General features: G+C 39.6%; 1 protein-coding gene across 1 annotated transcript; it reads right to left on the bottom strand.

The window, feature by feature from the left end:
• Positions 1-8,162: 8,162 nt before the first annotated feature.
• Positions 8,163-11,162, bottom strand: LOC133726708 (xyloglucan glycosyltransferase 4-like). The gene is made up of 4 exons (XM_062154312.1): positions 10,064-11,162; positions 9,664-9,972; positions 9,171-9,575; positions 8,163-9,074 (listed from the first exon to the last, which is right to left on the bottom strand). Exons 1-4 carry the CDS (start codon positions 10,685-10,687, stop codon positions 8,436-8,438), a joined length of 1,977 nt encoding a protein of 658 aa, XP_062010296.1. The 5' UTR covers positions 10,688-11,162; the 3' UTR covers positions 8,163-8,435.
• Positions 11,163-20,877: the final 9,715 nt, after the last annotated feature.

Here is a 20,877-nt window from a genome sequence, read left to right as displayed (position 1 = left end):
GCTTGAGAACTTTCTTCATTTTTGTCCATTTTGACATATGATTCCAAGTTCTCACACACTTTAGAAAGTGTGATAGTATCTTTGAATATCATGGTGGTTTTGAAGTGCTTGAATGAAGGTGGAAGCGAATGAAGTAACATGACAGCCGTGTCTTCGTCATCCATCTTTGCTCCAACCTTCTCCAAGTTTGATATGCAATTCTGAAAATTGCATATGTGATCATTAAGATCATCCCCTTCCTCCATCTTAAGGCCAAAGAGCTGTTCCTTCAAGAGTAGCTTGCTGCTGATAGTTTTACCCCTGTAGACGCTTTCAAGCTTCTCCCATGCTTGCTTTGCAGTCATATTCTCACCAATATGAAGCAAGACATTATCAGCAAGATGCAGCTCAATGGAGCTCTTTGCTTTCTTATTCTTCTTTGTATAATCTGCTTCAGACATCGTTGTAGGCTTATCTCCAATTGCCTCATCAACCTCTTGCTGAACCAGAACGTTCTTCATCTTCCTCTGCCAAAGCGTGAAGTTGTCCTTGCCATTAAAGGGCTTAATGGACGGTTTCACATCGCCTGCTTCGACAATGACTTTGCTGTTCACCATCGCAAAACACCTTGAGCCTAAGCTTTGATACCACTTATTGTGTAAGCCCCCTTTAGGATCGTTGTGTTTTACTACTTAAGCAAGGTTAGAAAATAGATGAACTGAAAACAGAAACAACACAGCAGATTTTATAGTGGTTCAGCCAAAACTTTAGCCTACGTCCACTTCGTGATCTCTCTTGAGAGATTCACTAGCACTATGAAGAATTTAGGTGTTTACAAGTACTTATTGCAGATCCCTCAAACCCCTCAGACTAGTTCTTATCTCTCTATCACCTTGACTCTCAGTTTTCTGCACTTTCTGTCTTCTATATCAGAAAACTGACTGCAGCTCCTATTTATAGGGCATAGAGGCTGCTGATACAACATGGGATTAGGATTCCTAACCCTAATAGACTAAGCTTTTAATACAAATCCTAATAGAACTTGAAAGACTAACTTTCCTAGAACTTATAGAAAAGCTGCGCGCAAACCTCTTTCCTTTCTAGACTTGGATTTGAATTCTGCATCCTAATTTTCAGATTGTATCAATGAGCCAAAAACACAACAAAGAGCATCCGTAAGCATCGATTTACGACCATACAAACATCATTGTTTCGGTCTAATCCAATTATTCTTGGAAATCGATTTCTTGGTAGCATAGCTCGGAAATCTTATTTATATTAGTTTTCGTGGAAGCATTGAGTCCGAAACTAACTTGTTCTTGTTTCATCTTTCAGGATGTCAAACATGAACAAACTCGATTTTATTCCATTGGATTATGCAGGCAAAAGGTACTTAATCTGGGTCATTGATGTCGAGATCCACCTTATTGCCCGTGATTTATTGCATACTATCCAAGAGCTTTGTCCTATAGAAACAGCTCCAGACCCTCAAACTGAGAAAGATAATTCCAAGGCACTTGCCTTCCTGAAACGTCACATGGATAGTGACTTACAGTTTGAGTTCATAAATGAGGATAGCGCCATAAAGCTTTGGCATGCGCTTCGCGAACGATATGGCAATGTTCGTGACTCCATACTTCAGAATACAGAAGCAGAATGGAAAGATCTTCGCTTCTCTGAATTTGACACGGTCATGCTATTTTATTCGGAAGCCCTCCGCATCAGAGTAATGATGCGTCTCTGTGGAAAGATGATCACAGAAGACCAGTTGATTGAGAAAACCCTCAATACCTTCCCCGCCTGTGCTATGAGGTCCTCTGACTTATTCCGGACTCATGTAAATGCAAGACGGATCACAAGTTTCCAATAGCTTATTGAAGCTATGGCCACTGCTGAAAGACATGGCAATGAACTTGTGAAAAGAGAATTTGATAGGCTTCAAGATAGCCATCAAGAGCATCGTCCTATGGCTAGAGAAAGTCGCCATCGACGTCATGATCCATACGATCGAAATGCTCAAGAAGGTAATCGCTCAAGGCGACAATCACACGACCGTAGGAGGCGTGATTTTGAGGGAAATAGGGTTGGAAACCATGGAGCCAACGTTGGCCATGGGCACCACTTTCCAACGCCACCAGTCCTAGGGACTATGCATATTGCGCCAATGCGCCTCAATAAAGGGAGAATCCTTTTTATGGTGTCTATTTCTGATATGGAACGTCTGATCAATGGACCTGAATTTGCAATGTACCTACGGAGGTAGACGCATCATGGTGATCAAGACTTCGAGTTCACAAAGACTTTAAATCTGGCGATGAAGACAAAATGCGCAGATTTTTATTTATAGTCTTTCATTTTTTCCAAGAATTATGTAATGGCTATTATGCCTTAAATCAATAAAATGACTTATTGTATTAACTTTTTCCCTCTAGGCGTACTCAAGAGTACTTGTGATGTCTAGGCAAGGTTTGATCTGAGAGAACGGTTTTAAAAGTGAGCAACGCTCCACCAAAATCTCGCCTTACCTTACCTGGTCACAACTAAATTGAAATTACCGAACGGATTGAGTGACTACGATTTGTCTACGGTTTGATTTTTATGTTGGATTAGATTTTGGTCAAGAAACTTTGATGTAATCATTGGCTATTATTAATAAAGTATCGATTTATTTTTCATGTCATGGACATATTTTTTTGAACTTTATTACTTCAAAGATATAAGAGCCAATGGTTTTCATGTGGAAACACATTGTGAGAATGGACAAGAGTTCCTTTGCATCACCTCTAATGACTACGGACATAAACGAGTCTTAGAGAAACTTATGTGTCGCTCTAGTGGGTTGTACGCAACCACTATTCGAGTCATTAAATCCAACCATGTCATGAGAGATGATTTATGGGATTCCGACACATATAGGCTTTGGCACGACCGTTTGGGACACCCAGGTCGTGACATGATGATCCGTATATTAAAGACTTCACACGGACATCCCTTTTTCAGAACGAAAAGAAGTAAAACTCGGTTTTTGGACACCGAAGGAGCCCCTGCGCCTCACGGCGCCGTTCCCCCCCCCAAATCCGGCCATCCTTGGCCGGCGCCGCCTTCCCTCTGCGGCCTCAGGGTGGCATTGACGCCACCAAGGCTCCTTTGTCTCCAACTTTTACTTCTAAAGTCACTTGTGATTTTTTGGCTCAACCAAAATCCTCATTGGTTGTTTCTACAGCCTATCATTCGTTCTGCAAAGCCTGCTCTTTAGCAAAGTTAGGATCGAGACCATCCTATGCAAAGGACACCAAAGAAAATATACCATTCTTGCAAAGAATCCAAGGTGATATTTGTGGACCTATTCAACCATCATGCGGACCATTTCGATATTTTATGGTATTGGTTGATGCATCGACACGCTGGTTACATGTCATGCTATTGTCCACAAGGAACGCTGCATTTGCTAAACTCCTAGCACAAATAATTAAGTTGAGGGCTCACCACCCTGATCATCCCATTAAGTCTATAAGATTAGACAATGCTAGAGAGTTTACATCAAAGACTTTTGATGATTATTGCATGTCCATTGGGATTGATGTTGAACATCCTGTTCCTCATGTTCACACCCAAAATGGTCTCGCAGAAGCCGCCATTAAACGACTACAAATGGTCGCTAGGGCATTGGTAATGCGCACCAATCTCCCTATTTCTGCTTGGGGCTATGCAATATTGCATGCAGCTGTGCTTATTCGTCTGAGGCTCACTGCCACTCAACCCTTTTCTGTGTCCCAGATGGTGACTGGGTATGAGTCTAATGTCTCACACTTACGCATATTTGGGTGTGCAGTTTATGTGCCAATTGCGCCACCACAGCGCACCAAAATGGGTCCTCAAAGACGATTAGGCATTTATGTTGGATATGATTCTCCAACGATTATCCGCTACATAGAACCCTTGACAGGCGATCTCTTTACCGCTAGATTTGCGGATTGTCACTTCGATGAGACAGTCTTCCCATCGTTAGGGGGAGATAAGAACATCAATGTTCAACAGGAACGACAGGAATTGTCGTGGTCTATCCCCACTCTGTCTCATCTTGATCCCCGAACCGCACAGTCCGAAATTGAAGTGCGGAGAATTCTTGATCTTCAGAACGTAGCAGAATCGATGCCTGATGCTTTTTCTGATATCGCTAAAGTGACGAGATCAAACATACCTGCTGCAAACGTGCCTGCAAGGATTGAAGTCCCTAAAAGTAGAGGACATGACGCCAACTCAAGAATGCATGAGCATGGCGCCAACGTCCCATCTCTCAATGATGGTGACGTTATGGCTAGGCCCACGGCTCCTGCCAGGAAGCGCGGGAGGCCCATAGGTTCGATGGATTCTCGCCCAAGAAAGAAAGCGAGTTTGGCACAAAATAATCCATTAATCATCGATGTGAATAATCCATCTCATGAGAATATTCCGGATTATGGTTATGTCCAAGAGACATCATTGGGGGACGCTCCAATGTCAGAACCAACTCCAGAGAATAGAGAGATCTCCATAAATTACACTAGTGTACATGAGATGATGGATAGAAATTCTATGGCGATTGATGATGCATTTGCATATCATATTGCAAAAGGAATTATAGAATATGATGATATCGAACCTCGCTCTGTTGAAGAATGTCAACGAAGAGCAGATTGGTCTAAATGGAAAGATGCGATCCAGGTTGAATTGGATTCACTAACAAAGAGACAGGTATTTGGGCCTGTAACGCAGACACCCCCAAGTGTAAAGCCTGTTGGCCATAAATGGGTCTTTGTTAGAAAGCGTAATGAGAAAAATGAGGTGGTAAGATATAAAGCCCGCCTTGTGGCGCAAGGTTTCTCACAACGCCCTGGAATCGACTACGAGGAGACATATTCTCCCGTAATAGACGTTATAACGTTCCGCTACCTTGTCAGTTTGGTAGTTTCCGAAAAACTTGACATGCAGCTTATGGATGTGGTTACAGCATATCTCTATGGGGATCTAGATTCAGAGATATATATGAAGGTTCCAGATGGACTTCAATTACCCAAATCAAGTGGCTCTAAACCACGGAGCGCGTTTTCAATAAGGTTAAAACGCTCACTATATGGATTAAAACAATCCGGACGGATGTGGTATAACCGTCTAAGTGACTACTTGATTGGGAAGGGATATATTAACAACGAAATATGCTCATGCGTGTTCATTAAGAGAACAAGTTCCGGATTTGCAATCGTAGCAGTTTATGTCGATGACATGAACCTAATTGGAACTCTAGATGAGTTGAAGGAAACTGCTAAATACTTGAAATCCGAATTTGAGATGAAAGATCTTGGGAAAACACGGTTTTGTCTCGGTTTAGAACTCGAGCACCGTAGTGATGGGATTTTGATCCATCAGTCTGCATATACTCAGAAGGTCCTAAGGCGCTTTAATGAAGATAAAGTGAAGCCTGCGAGTATTCCCATGATCGGCCGTAGTCTTGAGCCCGGAAAAGATCCGTTTCGTCCAAGGGATGAGGACGAAGAACCATTAGAGGCCGAAGTGCCCTATTTGAGTGCAATAGGCGCATTATTGTACTTAGCTCAATGCACAAGACCGGATATCTCATTCGCAGTGAACTTGTTAGCTCGACATAGCTCTGCGCCAACACGCCGCCATTGGATTGGTGTAAAGACAATCTTTCGATACCTAAGAGGTACGATTGATATGGGTCTATTTTATCCCTACAGAGAGATGAGGAACGACGGAAGAATGGGATCAGACCCCATTAGGCATGGAGCCGCCGTCCATAACATGACCGTCGGCCATGTTGTCACCTCCAGCGCCGCAGCCGCCCATGGTGGCCGGCCTCACCCTATTCCCCTCCATCAAAACGACAACAATGTTTTGATGGGATTTGCTGATGCAGGGTACCTCTCTGACCCTCACAAAGGTCGCTCCCAAACTGGTTATGTCTTTACCATGGGAAGCACTGCGATATCTTGGAGGTCTACAAAACAGACCCTTGTTGCTACTTCCTCGAATCATGCAGAGATTATTGCTCTACATGAAGCCGTTCGTGAATGTATATGGCTAAGGTCTGTGATTCGACATATTCAAGGAAGTTGTGCTTTGAAGTCTACCACAGATGAACCTACATGCATTTATGAGGATAATGCAGCTTATATTGAACAAATGAAGTTAGGTTTCATCAAAGGCGACAACACCAAGCATATATTGACTAAGTTCTTTTATAATCAGCAACAACAATCACTTCTAAAGATTGAAGTGAATCAAATCCGATCAGAGGATAATGTAGCGGACTTATTCACTAAGTCGTTACCTAAATCCACCTTCGAGAAACATGTGAAGAGCATCAGATTGAGAAAGTTATCCGAACTCCCACGATTGTAGCAATCAGGGGGAGATATCGACATCAGGGGGAGTTATGATGTCTGCATGTTCGATCTCGAAGAGTGAAGGACGTGTTGTGCTCTTTTTGTCCTTCGACCAGAGTTATTTTTATCCCACAGGGTTTTTGTTACCTGGCAAGGTTTTTAACGAGGCAACGGATGAAGCGTCACCACCAAGTTTGAAGCGGCACAAGGGGGAGTGTTGAAGGAATATCGATTTAGTGTGCCTTATCAAACTAGGAGTAGCAATAGGAGAGAAGGTTCTAGATTTCCCAATCCTACACGGATTGGTATTCCTTGTAACATTAGAACTAGTACTTTGTAATCCCTATATATAGGGCTCCTATTCTCAATAATAATACACATTTCTCTACAATTCTCTCTCGAATCTATTTTACTTAAACAGAAAGTATGTCAGAATAGTCATTCGAAGTAGATGAATATTCATAATCAAATTTTTGTTTTTTATGTTTTCCGAAAAAGTAAATATTTCATACTCTGTTATTTAGAACTCAATGCAAGTATGCAACCATTGTAATCGATCATAGAGTTTATATGTCATTGTCATGCCATATGACTCTGTTTTTTCATTTGCATTTGATGCAGTACTTAATTTTTGTATTGGTGGTGTATTAGATCTACATCAACTCAAGACCTAAAACAAATTTAGAAAGACAAAACCAAACAGAGATTCTACAACACTCAAACGTTGAGTCAAGGATTAAGGGTTGGTTGAAGAAATAATCACGTGAAGATTAACAATGAACACTACGTACATGATATAATTAGGAGGAAATTGCAAACACGGGTTGCAAGACATATGAAGAAGCAACCTTTTGCATGATGTGTGCACACACTATTTGACATTATGCGCGCGCGCATATATTATGCGAAGCAACGCAACCACAAAACAAAGAGGTGTTACGCATTTCAAATATGCACGTGAATCTTTGTTGGGGACGAGACACCCATACCGGGGTTGGGGGAGAATAATGAAAACTAGGTTATCAAGATCAGTGTGTGATGTATTCAATTTATTTTCTTTGCTTGTGATTATAACAAAACAAAGAGGTGTTACACATTTCAAATATGCACGCGAATCCTCTTTGGGGATGAGACACCGGTTGGGGAGAATCATCAAAACTAGGTTATCAAGATCCATGTGTGATGTAATCAATTTATTTTCGTTTGCTTTTGATTGTAACATCCAGAATTGTTAGTAGTCCGATTCTAACAATTACTTCCTATGCACTTCAATTTTATAAATTACACTATTTCTATTCTACCTGAACAGGCCATTGGTAAGCCTATCTAAGCTACTTAGTAGAAGGCGATTACGCAGAGAGGGGAAAATGGGCATGCAGAGAGAATTTTAGTCTGCCCGTTGTGGCCAATCAAAAGCAAACTACGGGCCGAGCTAGAGCCTCCGGCTCGATTATGGTTAGGGCCCAACATAGTACCTAATTTCTTAGGTTTAAATCCTCATATATTTAGATGCTCTCAGACATGAGACATGTAACATGCCTGCATATGAACTCACAAACTTGCCCACCAAATAATTCAGATTCGACCAAATGGATCATTTGTCTTCTCCTTCATCGCTGCTTTGCTGCGTTTGATTAAAATCCAATCCATCAAACTCTCAGAGTTTAGGTAATTTTCATTTTCCTTTCTGGTTTGTTTTTGTTTTTTTGTTTTTTTTTCTTTGGTCCTGTTGATGATGTGGGTCTGTATTTGTTCTTATGTGAAAGGGTAATGGTAATAGTTGATAAGGATTGAGGGGGAAACTCTATACTCCACAAAGCATTGAAAAATATCTGAATTTCCCTTTACAAATTGTCATTATTTCATCACTGATTACATATAACATTATACAATTAACTCAATTTTTATATCATATATGCCATTCCCTTCTATTTCAAATGGGTAATGGCAAATGTGTCTACATGTAATTGAATCCAACTTTGAACACCAAAGAGCTGCAAATATGTCTCTTAAAGTTCAACATATCTATCAAGAAATAACTGTGGGGAAATTTCACTTTGTTTGAAGCTTTTAGCTAATCTGCTCACCTATTAAGTCCAAACCTACAACAAGAAATGACAAGCCTTGGAAAAGCAAGAAATAGAAGTGAACTCCATGTTCTGATAGGAAACTTCTTGCTGATGCTGTGAGTAGCAGAAAAGCAAGAGCAAGTTCCTTCCTATAAATCCCATTTTTCTTCTTTTTCTTGGGAGGTGCTGCTACTTCTTGTTCCTTGAGTTTACTTAACGATTCTAAACCAGACTCAGAGTTCCTCCTTAGGATCTTCTCATCATTTGACGATTCCCTTTCAGCAAACGCTAACAAATCTGACTCAGATGATCTTCCGGTCTTCTTTGTCACCACCCACTCATAAGAACTTCCCAGCTGAAATAGGCCGGAGACCATGGCATTGAATTTTGTGACAGACATTGTGTTTTCAAAGAGTAGGTATGGGACTAGGAAAGGGAAAGATTTTGGGGATGGTAGAATGTTGAGGAAGGACATGAAAATTGGTACATAGCAAATTACCCAAAGAGGTAATTCAGCCTCAGGTATGAACATGGTCAATGGAAGTATGATGCAGAACAATGTGAATGAGTAAAAGGGAAGAATTAGCTTCCTCAAAAGAAAGAATAGAAATATTAAGTTGGCCTTCTTGAATATAGATATCTGCACAATGATAATTTAAAAATTGTTACAAAAACTTATATAATGTGACAGTTTTTGGAAGTAATCAAAAATTCAAATGAAGGGTGAAAAACCAACCTTGGAAGTTAAGATAGCAGGAAGGCATAATCTGAAGAGCTGCATTGGACCTGAATGCCATCGATGCTGCTGCTTCTTATAAGTTTCATAAGACTCTGGTAATTCACAGAGGGCTTTTACATCATTGAGGAAGATGAATTTCCACCCATTCAAGTGTGCTCGAACTGCAATGTCCATGTCTTCAACTGTTGTTCTCTCTAGCCAACCTCCTGATTCTTCCAGGGCCTTAATTCTCCAAACTCCTGCGGTTCCATTGAATCCGAAGAAATTGAGAAAGACACCATTAACTTGCTGCTCCACTTCAAAATGGAAGCACAAGTTGATGTTTTGCAGCCTTGTAAGTAAATTCTCATCCTTGTTCACAAATGACCACCTAGCCTGGACTAGTCCTAATTCTGGATTTCCCTGTGAAAAGTTTAAAGAATGTTAGTGGCTACTTAGAAAACACTGCATCTATTTACTGACATATTATAATAATTAGTCTATCAATCACCTTGAAGTGAGGAACAGTGAGTTTAAGGAAATCAGGATTGGGTGTGAAATCAGCATCGAAAATTGCCACAAACTCGTAGTCTTTGACATACTCACATCCCATGGCCGATTTAAGATTCCCAGCTTTGTAGCCAGTTCTGATCAATCTGTGCCTGTAGATTATGTTAATGCCTTTCTGATTCCATGCCGAGATTTCATCTTGGATTAAATTCTGTAGAACTATGTCGTCCGAGTCGTCCAAAACTTGAATCAAAAGTCTGTCCCTAGGCCAATCCATCTGGCATGCGGCGGCAATGGCTTGTTCGTACACCTGAAGTAATTAAACATACCAGAAGCAACATGAGAATCCAACACAAAAGGACCTTTTTTATAACAGAAGTACAGCTAGTTTGTTCTGTTACCTCTCTCTCATTGCACATGGGAATCTGAAGAAGGACCATTGGGAAGCTAGAAGGGTCTTCAACATCATAAGCATCTGGCTCAATCCTAGGCTTTACCTTCTTGAACTTGATCCAGAAACATCCAAGACACAAAACCAATCTATCAAGAGACTGAATCAGGAACAGAACAATGCAGAATTTAGAGAGGAAGATAGCCACTGGTGCAATATAGTCAACTCTGAAAGACAACCAAGCCATATAGGACCACCGCACCAGACCCTGAACTTCCCAAGGTTGATGATGAACCAGATTTAAATTCCATTTCTTGTAATGAGCAATAACTTCAACTCCCAAAGCCACAATTGACAACATAAGAAAAGCCTTGATGAATCTGTACAACTTTCCTCGATTCCTCGGCTCCTCATCGCTCATATCCGATAAAGCAATGCGTTTTCTGAATGCCATTGGAAGCCATGAAAGACAAGCAAAGATTCTGTTGACTTTGAGAAGAAGAACCCATGTGAATTGCTTGGGGCTCGCTGCTTTCTGCTTCTCAAAGAAAACAGAGGACTCCAAAGACTTTGCCTTTGAGAAAGAGTTGTTTGGCTTCTGGATTGTGATTGCAACTGAGTTGTTTGGAGCCATAACCAACAAGGAAAGAAGCAAAATGATGAACTGGGTATTATATGCTATGAAAGGAAAGAAGCCATGAAAATAAATCTGGGATCTTTTAGAGCATGAACTCAGTTGAAGTATATATAATAGAGGACAAGGAAGATATAGAAACTCTATTAGGGATGTTGGTGAGAAATGGAAGGTCCAAGTCCAGCTTCAAATTCATAAACAAACCCATATATGGTAACTAGCAAATTACCTGGAACAGTAAAGGTTAGCATGGCAATGGTGTCAAAAAGAATATGTATTGTTTAAAGTTATGCGGTGTGATAGATGAACAATCAGCTGGTCCTTTGACGGACATGCATATCAGTTTTGGTTTGTCTAGTAAACTGATGAGGAAATTAGTTTAAAGAGTGACAACCAGGTTCCAGATCACGTACTCCCCACCATGGAAAGTGGTTCTTGTCTGCTCATTTGGGCACGTACACTTGCACAGAAAATTCGGTTTCTTCTCTTCAAAAATAGATGTCAGTCATCTCTATACTGCAGTTTAGTATACTTTATCTTAACTAATTTTGGACTTCCTGCTGTAATCTGTCTTGCTCACCGGCGCGTCTGGGGTCCCATTGAAAGTAAATCATGGTTGTTGTAAGTTTTGTTTTTTTTAGAAATAGATAACTTCATTAACTTATCCATGGTCAGAAGGCACATACATCACAAGCTGTCTCATACCAACAGATCTAGCTGGCACAAGTTGCCAAGCAAATGACAAGTACCCTCACTGAAAACAAATGCGCTCACTTATGAAAGTGCCTAGCGAAATGCTCAAAACCCAAAACTATCTAAGCTCTTGCTATAGCCACCCAACCGCCTAGAGACCTCAATTGGTGTACGATTAAAGTAGCTAACTTACATAGCACTAGAATCTAAAACAAATACTAGGCACACGTTCTTGTCTTGAGAATCCTCCGTCGTTACCACTCCAGAGGATTTGCTAGAGGCACGAAAGTGCGTAATTCCCTAACAAACGTAGAGAGTACAAACCTAGGGTTCTAGAACAAGGGAAAAAACTAGAACAAGAAAAAAACTAAGAAAAGTCCAACTAGCCCAAAGCAGATAGCAGCACCCTAGGCCCAACAGCTGGCCCAGCTCGTTCCACCTCCACTTCCCTACGCTGAGCTCGACGCGCACACGCCGCAATCAGCCACCGCCTCCACGCCATGCCGCAATCATGTCGTCGCCTCCCAACTTCAAGGAACCCCGCCAACAACACGTTGCCACCGCTGAGAGACATCGGCGCAACCCGAAAACACCAGACCCAATCCAAACGGGACCTGATCCCCGATGCCCCAGGAAGGTCAACCGCACCCTGTCAATGCCGCTGCGCCGCCGCCAAGAGCCGAAGCTAGCTTGCGCCGCCCCTTAAGCCGGAACCCCACGACAGCCCAAGCCACAGGGAGGCTTCAAACCAGACCGGAACCCGTTGTCAACTTCGGGTTGCTGCAAACCCTAGAGGCCAGAGAACTGTCGACCACCAGCACCCGTCCGGCAGCCTCCCAACGACGACGAGGCAAGCCCCATGCCGATGATGAACGCCGCCGGACGAGAGGAGCTCTGCTAAAACTAGACCAAGCTTGTGTGCGTGCGGCGCCTTCGAGTACTAGGGTTTTTTTGTTGTTGTAAGTTTTGTTTGATCACTTAAATATAGAGAAATATTGTCCAATAAATTATTTGCGAAACATACATGTATCATACATAAAATTTTCATTCACGAGATCAATATTTGCGAATATTCTTTATTGATCTAGTTAATTAGTAACTTGTTTCAACAATAGCTTTAGTGTCTCATTAAACGCAAATTGTCTTCATTTCAGTGTACCAATTAATTATTTAGTAGAGAATATGACTTCTAAAAATAATGAAAAAAAAATCAAACATCCGTCCGAAATAATCTAAAATTTAGATATCTATCGTTGATTTTGACTCGCATTTTGTAGACATTTGAAAATTAGTAACACTCCAGAGAGTATGGATGTTCATATTGTACCTAATGTACCTAATCAACAAGAAAAAGTATTCCCACTTTGACAACTTTGCTTAATGTATTCCATTGATGCATGGATGTCAAACATGAATACATGAACTGCCTGAGGTCTAGCTGAAACGTATAAATCAAATCGTGAATACAGAAAGTCTGAGAGTTAGATAGAGAAGTCAAAGCAGGTGCACGTTACTGCGTTATTCTTGGACGGCGTAACAGCAGCAGAAGCTTATATATAACCAATCCTAATCCTAACTCTTACGCATGATTGCTGTGAAAGGGAACCACAGAAGCCACGTTGACCATTTGACTTTTCTCTCGCAGTAGTATAAAGCCACAACATGGGGACGACAATTGGAGGACTCATACTCTATTGGACAAAGAAAATGGAGGACTTATATGGAGGCATATGGACTTAAAGTTTAGTCATTTAGATTAGCAGGCGGTGGAGAGGAGGATCGATGAGTCAATTAGGTTAATTAATTGCTTATATAATGTATGTATAAACGTCCAAGTTAGAAGTTTACAATTTTATAAATTGCTTATATAATATATGTATAAACGTCCAAGTTAGAAGCTTACAATTTTCTTTTATAAAATTGCTTACAATTTTCTTTTATAAAATTGTATACTTCTAACTTGGACGTTTATACATATATTATATAAGCAATATTTTTTTTTTTTTTTTGGCAATGAGTGATAGCAGAGGAACAACCTCTCTAACACTCTAATTTATGAAGCCAAAAAAATGTGAATGACAATAGAGGGGGACCTAACCAAAACCTCCAGAATAAACAAGCAAAACAAACAAATCAACGAAATCTAAACTGTGGAAGACCCAAAACATCACTCTCATAGAACGACAAGAGAAATGGAGGAGGCATATCCCACCATACTTGCTCCGACAAAGATGTTCTATGATTAGCTAGAGCATCTACTACCTTATTCCCTTCTCTAAATATGTGTGAAGATTTAAAGTTCATTTGTGAGATCCTATATAAGCAATTTAACCAACGTACTCGAAGTTGCCAAGGCACAAGAGAAGGAGAGCGAATATAATCCAATACAGTAGAGGAATCTACCTCTAGCCATATGTGTTTCCAATCGTGAAGCCAAGCAATCTCAATAGCCGTAATGACTGCCATTACTTCTGCCGCAATAGAACTAGGAATATCCAGGTTAGAAGCAAAAGCACCAATAAACTGACTTTTATAATACGAAAGACAGCTCTGAATCCTCCAATACCCTCTTCATGTTTCCAAGCGCCGTCAGAATTAATCTTGATCCACCCAATAATGGGGGGATGCCAATTAACCTCAACCACTCTAGGAGTACGTCGCAGTCTACAACAAGCACCAAAACTTTTCAAGATATGTAAATCTTGAATTGTATTATGCATATGACCTGTTGCCAGTCGACTAGCTGCTTGGATATCATATACCCTGAGATTAGACGACAAACTCCAAGAACTGAAAATGCCTTGCACGCTCTCAAATCAGATTTGATTTCTAGCATGCCAAATATACCACAAAACAGTAGTGAAGCATATTAACCAAAGTTCTTGAAGTTGGGGACTCCTCTCCATATCCATACCCAAATTAAATACTTCATGAATTATATAAGCAATTAAGTGAGATGTTTACCTTAAAGATCATGAATTTGGCTGAAACTTTGCAGAGATGATCTATACAGTAGTATTTAAAAACTGAACGGTCGAGATATGGATATGAGACCGAAAAGTGACCTTAAACTCCAACCTCACACGTTAATTTCAGAGCAAGACCTCGCTCTGGATAGGATATATATATATATATATATATATATATATATATATATATATATATATATATATATATTATATATATATATATATATATATGATTTTTCTCAAGTAAGGATGTCCTTAGTTTTTCTTATGGAACGGATTTACTGTTTTCACCAACTTTCCGATAACATTTTCACATCTTAACCGTTCAGTTTTTAGGTCCTAATGTATGGATCACCTCTGCAAAATTTCAGCCAATTTGGTGATCGTTAAGGCGTCCAAAACTGCAATTTACACGAACGAACCGAATCTGTTGAACCGGAACCGTTCGTTTACATTGTTGTAATTTGCAGTTTTGGATGCCTTAATGATCACCAATTTGGCTGAAATTTTGACCTAAAAACTGAACGGTTAAGATGTGAAAATTTGATCGGAAAGTGGGTGAAAACCGGAAATCCGTATCTAAGAAAAACTAAGGACGTTCTTAGTGTAGCCGGACTGTATATATATATATATATATATATAACACAGAGTAGCTACTAGGTACATTCAAACCCTGTATAATACAGTATAATTAAATCAATGGGTAGTGGCCATCCATATATATGTATATTTTCCATGTGAGCCAAAACAAGTACAGGCTCTTTCTGGTGGAATATATAGATCCATGATCAGTTTCACAACCCAGCAAGGCGAGCTCTCAGTTAAGACGGTTATTATTTGCCGATCACATACATACGTAATGGTAAATTATGATTTAGCTAAGGCACAGTAACCCTAAACCAAAAGAGATACAGTAGCAAAGGATGGGCATATGGCACAAAATGTGTATCTTAATTTTGTCTCCGCGTGCAGAGTCACATGGATTAAGATCACTATGTAGGCTTGGACGCTTGGTAGTCACACTAGCACTACAAGTTCCACGTGAGTTTGATTAGCTATACCCTGGACTTCGCTGTACAATTCAATAAATACAGACCAATTATTCAACATGTAGAATTAACTAGTCAATAAATATAGACCAATTATTCAACACGTAGAGCATTTACAGTAAGTTTATACAAAGCTCGTCGGTTTAAATTGCGCACCATCTTCATGTTGCTTGACCGATCGGTGTGTTGCTGGTGTACGTTAGGAATTTGGGGTAAAAGCTTTAATTTATGGTGTAACTCTAGAATCTGGATTCTGGAATCCAAGAGTTAAACTCTAATCCCTTGAGCAACTATATGGGAAGCAAAAACATATTCAATCTTCAGGTAGACTATCTATCTCTTGAATCCAAGAGTTAAACCCCTTGAGCAATCATGTGTGAAACAAAAGTATGCTAGATCATCACATAGACCAGTGTCCTCTTGGTGTATCCGATACACTCGGTAAAGTTCTGTAATTATGTATGGGGATAGAACACAACTTGTTGACACTAAATATATATATGTACAATATATGTAGTCGCACTCGCATCAAAATGAAAGCTACAAATTGGCCAGGTGACAAGTTATATCGATGTCTACCTCGATCATTTCTACATCACTATCATGTATATATATGCATATTTCCGACAGAGTAATTGATACATAACAAGAGAGGTTTAATACGAGTGTGTGCTGTGTGCCCTCACCAAAAGACAACACCCATCCACAAGTTCGACAAGCTAGGTCGAAATACTTCGCCAGCTATATATATTCATGTGTAACAAGAAATCGATTAGATCGACAAAAGGACTACTCAAGCATATATCTGAGTCAGCTCGGGCACAGCAACCCTAAACCATCAGATCGATCGGTAACATGCACTAGCCCAAAATCGTGAAGGATGCAACTAGCAGAGGAGGATATATGGCCATTTTAACATGCAATTCAATTTGTCTCTGTTTAACATGGGCAGTCAAATGGATCGATCACTACAAAGTTCCATGTGAGTTTGATTGGCTATACTCCTAGACCTGACTGTAGAATATGTAGAATTAAGTTAATTAACTAGTGCGTATATATATATATAGTACTGCAGCTACACTACTTCACTTCCCAGCGAGCTGGAATTAATTGGCCAACCTTTATGAGCAGGTAAGTCTTCAAAGATCGTATTTACGTTGATGACCCATTAATCATTGGCCAAAAATATCAAAGTGCATACTAATCCAGCTGAATGTTTAATCCCAATTAACCAACAAATCCATGGGTTGTGAGAATAATCTCACATCGAAGTTAACGCATTAATCTTTATACGTACACCTAAACCCTGGACCCTTAAACCTTTAGAGATGAGTAAAAAATGGAAACCCATCTGCAATGAGTTCTTATTCACATCAACTTCGATCAAGAATCAAAGCTTTTCCTCTGGGGCATTATATGCATTTAGCTTGCGTTAATTAAGGTCTGTATTTCCATCGTATAAATTTCAGCTAGACTCGGACATTTTTTTTCTTCAGTCTTCCTTTCTATGTTAAATACATATTTGAGCTTTGTTATGTCTGCAGCCTAGGCTTGCAGCTACCATGTTACTACATTCATCATTAAAAAAAAAACTCTCATATACTAGACTCATTTCAAACATATATATGCAATAATGCAAACGATGTTTAAATAATTTTGCACAACTTCCTATCGTTCACAAGAAGAAAAACTCACCTTCAGATACATATCCTTTCGCTCCTTTAGGTACCATTTCTTTTCTTTTATATTGCTTTGATTATCTATTGTTTAATTTCGATTTTTCTTGGTAACTTAGGTTTTAATTATTGGCCGGATATATGCTTTGCAGCTAGCTGATCACGTTCTACTGTCTTCGTTGGGTGTTCTTCGAAGCGAAAATTTGAAAAATAATGTATTCATAGAGACCTACAAATTAATTTGTAGTATAGACCTAACTTACCAAAAAGAAGCCAAATTAATATTTAATTTGTTGGGTGTTCTTCGTTGGTTGTCCTCGTTTTTTTCAGCCAAATTAATATTTGGTTTGATTCACACAATTATGTATGTTTATGCAGGGCTCTTTTTTTTTTTTTTTTTTGAACAAACCCAAATAGGGCGACTATCATTCATCGAAAGCCAGAAATGGTCATTACATATCCTCCCTCTACCATCAAGGGGTAGATAAAGAGTTTGTGGTAGTAGCACAGTGATACATAGATTAGGTCAAATCATTTGACGGTTCCATGCTCCGAAAGGAAGCCTATAAACTATTAACTACTACATAGTAAATAGGCCGAGTAAACTAGACTCCATGACGCTCACTAAAAAAACTAGAAAGCACAGCTCCCTAACAAAGTAGGGAATTATTTTAATCAAAATGACTAAACTAAATTAAATGGCCTAGAACAAAAACCTAGCCCAAAACTAGCAGCCCAACTAGGGCATCCACCAAAGGAAGTCCACGCAGGCCCATCAGCAAGGTCAAGGTCCAGTCCACATGCTTGTCCCCTTCCCGTCGTACGAAATCGCCAGGCCGAGCTCCATCCACCGCATGCCGCCACGATCCGCGCCGCCTCGATCCCTACTGCCACAACCACAACCCAAACCACCATGACACCAAACCGCCACGACCCACGCCTGCACGGAAAACCAGCCCCAATCCAGGTCCTTGCCCCGCACACGGCCAACAAGTCGGATCCGTAGCGCCGCCAACCAAGAACCTTCATCAAGGATCGATCGCCTGCCCTGTTTGCACAACCCTCCTCCTCGCACCAGCCCAGCCAAAACCAGCCGACAAGCACCAGAAGCACCTCCTTCGGCGGAACCCCACGAGCAATAGCAGTCAAAACCTGTCCGGCAGCAAACCTCAAGAAGTCAGCGCAGCCAGAGGCCATCCCAGATGCCAGGGCGCTGTCAGACGAGCTCGAAATCACGCTCGGAAAAAAAACCGGCCTTTAGGGTTTTGTGAGAGAGAGAGGATTAAAAACTACTAATATATTCCAGTAGTATGCAGGGCTCTTTTAATAACAGACTCTTTTTTTTTATATACATACCATTTCAAATCATCATTTGTATGACTCATTTTTCAACCACGTATTGACATCTCGACCATTTAATTTGTAGGTCTCTATGAATAAATTATGTTTTATTGTTCCTTACTTTAACAAATATTAATTTGGATGAACATTTAAAAAATAATTTATTCATAGAGACCTACAAATTAAATGGTCGAGATGTCAATACGTGGTTGAAAAATGAGTCATACAAACGATAATTTGAAATGGTAAAAAAAAAAAAAAAGTCTGTTATTAAAAGAGCCCTACATAAACGCATATAATAGTGTGAATCAATGAATAAGTAACCAATTTGATTGTGTCCACCCGCCGACTGTCGACAGTGGATCAATCCAATTGTATGATTTTTTTTTTCTTCATTTTTTTAAAAGAGGATCAAATGATTTCACTCCTACCCCCATGGTGACTCGAACCCAATACCTGGATCCTAGGTAGTGGGCGCTACATCCAATTGTATGATTAATCAGTTGGGGTGGAGGATAATCTTTGGTCGTATTTTTGGGGATAACTACCGATGGAAGAGCCGAGATCCCACTTCTTAGATTTTGCTTTAGTTTTCAATTTCGCATGGTCGATGCAGTTTACAAACATTAAACATAAAGGAATTGGAGGCTTTGTTTGTGATTGCTTCTATAGAAGTAGTTTTGTTACATAGCATTTCTACACGGTTCTTCTTTTATTGAAATAGAGTCAAGAGAGTGAGCACTAACTGGATTGCTGGAAGCCTTTTGATGGAAGCACGTACTATTATTTTCATAAAATTTTTGAGTGGTTTATGTGAAAGCACTTGAAGTGCATCGATCTTTTAGAAAAAAATATCAAGTACTTTATGAAAACCTACTACAAATTGCTTTTTTAACTTAGTCGTTCCTCAATATTGTTCACTTAATCGATAGCTGACCAGAAAAATTATGTTCAACCACCCTTGGATGTAAATCTAATGATGGAAAAGAAAAAAGTTTAATTTAAAAATAAATATTTCCACCATTGGATTTACATCCAAGGGTGGTTGAGCGTAATTCTTTTTATCAGTTACTATCCAGATGAACGGCATTGGTCCCTCTAAATCTTTTTTTTTTTTTTTCTGAACACTGTTAAAAACTTTGTGATACTCTTAAAAGTATTTTTGCCAGTTTTGATCATGATATTAGTCTAGTGTTAGAGGAGGCTCTAGGCTTTATTCAAGATGTCATCTATGAGGATAACTGTAATTGCCTCTATTATCGCTCGGTTTATAGTTATTACGTCCCCCTCGATGCGAGCAAATATTATTTCTAATAACATGCACGTCGGGATGAGTCTCCCAGCCTGACTGGGTTCCAAACCCCTTTATTAAAAAAAAAAAGCGTTTTTGCCAATTCAATTTTTTTTTTTTTTGAGATAAGTAAGTACTAAATGCTACATTTATGAAGGATTATTTATATTTTTTTCTCATTTAAAATAAATGAAGTGTTTATAAGAAAATTATTTTTAAAAAGTTAATTTACTATATTAAATCATACATATGCTGAAACTAGCAAGTACATAGGAGTGGAGAAATGCCAAACATAATCATTTAAAGTGCAAAAGCAATACCTTCATCATCCGTGTTATTGTCTTCTAGCTTTGTTTTCCATAGCTTTCACAAACGGGTCGCTTTGAACTTCCTCCAGGATCCAACTCCATTTTCATGCCTGAGGGTATGGCCGAGGTATATGTACTCTCCTTAAGTCAGCATCAGCTAATGGTAAGGCCCATATGCACAACTTCCTCCTTATTTTTGTGCAGGGAAGATTGATTGCACCACCTTCTCTGCCACAATAAAAGACTAGGGGCACAAACACTTGATTATCACGAGTGTAATCACAGAAGGCAAAGCTACCAGCTTATGCCAGTGGTACATAGCAAGTTCCTTTAGCAGGACCCAAATGTGCAGGAAAGAGTGTCCTTCTTCAACTGCAGGAGATACATATACAAATGCAGCAAGCTGACCTTTGAAGCCATGGCCAAGCACCATGTCCAAATTATTAACATCAGCTTCTCGAGTGGCTACCAAGCTGCCCATTTGTTCAATCTCTAAATGATAGGGTATTATTTAAGCATTAAAAATTATTTCCTTATAAACATTTCATTTATTTAAAATGGAAAAAGATATGCATAATCCTTCATAAAACTAGCGATTTAGTATTTACTTCTCTTAAAAAAAAAAATGAATTGGCAAGAACGCTTTTAGATTATCACAAAGTTTTTGACAGTGTTCAAACAAAAAAAAGATTTAGAAGGACTAATTTTATTTACCTGGTTAGTAACTAATAAAAAAAAAACTACGCTCAATCACCCTAGGATGTAAGTTCAATGGTGGAAATATTTACTTCATGAATGATGTTTCTAACTCAAAGCTGAACGAAATTAAAACTTTTGTATCATTTGCATAGGACGGTCTCGGT

The sequence above is a fragment of the Rosa rugosa genome, chromosome 1 (assembly GCF_958449725.1).
Source record: "Rosa rugosa chromosome 1, drRosRugo1.1, whole genome shotgun sequence".
Taxonomy (NCBI): Eukaryota; Viridiplantae; Streptophyta; class Magnoliopsida; order Rosales; family Rosaceae; genus Rosa; species Rosa rugosa.
Note: the sequence above shows the minus strand (reverse complement) of the source record. Positions and strands in the feature narration are given on the sequence as shown.